The sequence below is a fragment of the Mus caroli genome, unplaced genomic scaffold, assembly GCF_900094665.2.
Source record: "Mus caroli unplaced genomic scaffold, CAROLI_EIJ_v1.1 scaffold_23032_1, whole genome shotgun sequence".
In the NCBI taxonomy this organism is placed as follows: domain Eukaryota; kingdom Metazoa; phylum Chordata; class Mammalia; order Rodentia; family Muridae; genus Mus; species Mus caroli.
In genome coordinates this window covers 5,971-8,297 of record NW_018390106.1, presented here as the reverse complement: position 1 = coordinate 8,297, position 2,327 = coordinate 5,971, and the positions used below count along the sequence as shown (strand labels likewise).

At 43.4% G+C, this 2,327-nt stretch overlaps 1 protein-coding gene across 1 annotated transcript in view; it reads left to right on the top strand.

The window, feature by feature from the left end:
* Positions 1 to 1,178: 1,178 nt before the first annotated feature.
* Positions 1,179 to 2,327, top strand: part of LOC110288487 (intelectin-1a-like) — a gene marked incomplete at its 3' end in the record, with an annotated part of 6,462 nt that continues 5,313 nt past the window's right edge. The window contains 3 exon segments of the mRNA XM_029473856.1: positions 1,179 to 1,236; positions 1,768 to 1,804; positions 2,235 to 2,241. Coding sequence (XP_029329716.1) covers positions 1,179 to 1,236; positions 1,768 to 1,804; positions 2,235 to 2,241 — 102 coding nt within the window.

Below are 2,327 nucleotides of genomic sequence, written 5' to 3'. Positions count from 1 at the left end.
TATGCTTCTACATATTTTCTGAAATAACTCGCTCTAACCATTTGAACATCTGACTCAAGTTACACATTTTACTGCTTCTAACAATAATGAAATATTATGTCATTAGTACCAAGTAAGTGCATAAGATGTACTTTCTCTATTCTTAATTAACTTCCAGTGATTTTTCTAGCAAATGTGTTTTAATATTAATAAAAAGAGCCATATTGACATTGGGGAAAAAAAAAAGAGCCAGGCAGTTGCATGTATGCCTTTAATCTCTGCACTTAGGAAGCAGAGACAGGCAGATCTCTTGAGTTCAAGGCCAGCCTGGTCTACAGAATGAGTTCCAGGACATCCAGGGCTACACAGAGAAACCCTGTCTTGGAAAAGTATTCCTCCATGCTCTGCTTCTCCATGGCACACCCATTGTGATTGTGCTAACAGGTAGGCTGAACCCCTGAGTTCTAAAGCTGTTTTGCTGTTCCTCTGGCACGATTCCAGACAGTGGGTACATGAGACTGAGTCTCAAAACCCACCACCACCACCACCACCACCACCATCACTACCACCACCACCACCACCACCACCACCATCACTACCACCACTACTATCACCACCACCACCAGCACTGGCAAAAATTTCCTTTTCCTATGAATGATGATTATGGTAGATGTTAGGATTTTTTTTAAGAAATATATAATTTACAGGAAAGATACAAGCTGAAAACAAACACCCAACATCACCTCTTAGAATATGGAACAATATGTGTAGACCACACTGAATATTTGTCTTTTAGGGCCCATTTATCTCAGAATTACCCTGTAATAAGATGCTGTATCTACACAGGGAATCTTGCCAGGAGGAAAGCTTGTGCCTCACTGGGCTTTCCCCATAAAAGGACCAAAGTCTCACAGATGCAGGAGCCTCAGCAGAGAAAGGTTCCTGTCATTACTCAGCTAGCATCTCTCAGCTCCTGCCTGGTACAGAGGGAAGATGACTGATGTGTGTGGAATACGGGGGTGGGGGTAGGGGTGCGAGAGAATTTTGGCTCAAGTCACAGGTAAATCCAGAAGGTGCTGAGTTAAAAACCAGGAAGGGGCCTTTAAGTACTTGAAGCTAGCTAGGAGCTGAGACAGGAATAATGGGAAAAGAAGGTCAGAATAGAAAGAGACTTTCATCTTGCTTTTCTCTAGACCACCATGACCCAACTGGGCTTCCTGCTGTTTATCATGGTTGCCACCAGAGGGTGCAGTGCAGGTGAGTTTTGCCTCAGGTGCCCACTTTTCTTTCTTTCTTTCTTTCTTTTCTTTTCTTTTTTTTTTTATTTATTTATTATATGTCTTCAGACACTCCAGAAGAGGGCATCAGATCTCCTTATGGATGGTTGTGAGCCACCATGTGGTTGCTGGGATTTGAACTCAGGACCTTCAGAAGAGCAGTTGGGTGCTCTTACCCGCTGAGCCATCTCACCAGCCCCCAGGTACCCACTTTTCAAGTCACCTCTAGCTTTAGAGGCAAACCGCACTAGACTGGACTGCTCCCAGGATCTGAGTCTCTGAGGCCCAGAGATCATGCTTCCTCACAATAGGATTTCTTTGTGTAGCCCTGGATGTTCTAGAACTCACTCTGTGGACAGGATTGGCTTTAAACTCAGAGATCTGCCTGCCTCAGCCTCCTGTGTGCTGCTGGACTTAAAGACATTGCAGACCAGCTGATCATGCCTTTTACATTTTTTTTTAATTAAAAACGATTGTATTAAATGTCCACTCATTTTATCGTCCTTTCCAGCCATTCCCAACTACGCCAAACCCCTACTCTTAGCAAAGTATGCCTCTTTTCCTTAATTGTGGATATATACTCTATATTCCTGAACATACAAATACAACCATCCCAATTGAGATGATGCCTTTGAGATGTAGGCTGGGTGTTTAATGCCTCTGGAAGAAACCGTCCTAAGGCAGTGAGATTCTGAGAGCAGTGAGTCCTGGTCCAGACTCTGTGCCTGTCTGTGGCTCATGGGAAATGTCCACAAAACTGTGTCCTGTCCCTGCCACTCAGCAAGCTTAGCAAGAACTGTGTCCAGTCCCAATCACTCCTCAAGCTTAGGACTGTGGCTTTAGGGTTTCAGCGATAAAATCATGGTCTAGTTTGTGCCCAGACAATATTTTCTTCAGTTTTACTCTCCACAAGAACTCAACGGTATTTTTAAAGTGTATAATTCCTCTTCACTGCTTTTTTTTATATATATTTTTCAGGAAAAAGGCAAGTCCTCAAATGCTGTCTTACTTATCTTCACAGGATAGTCTTGTGAAGTCTCTCTCAGCTTGACATTAGGCACCAGGGAATAC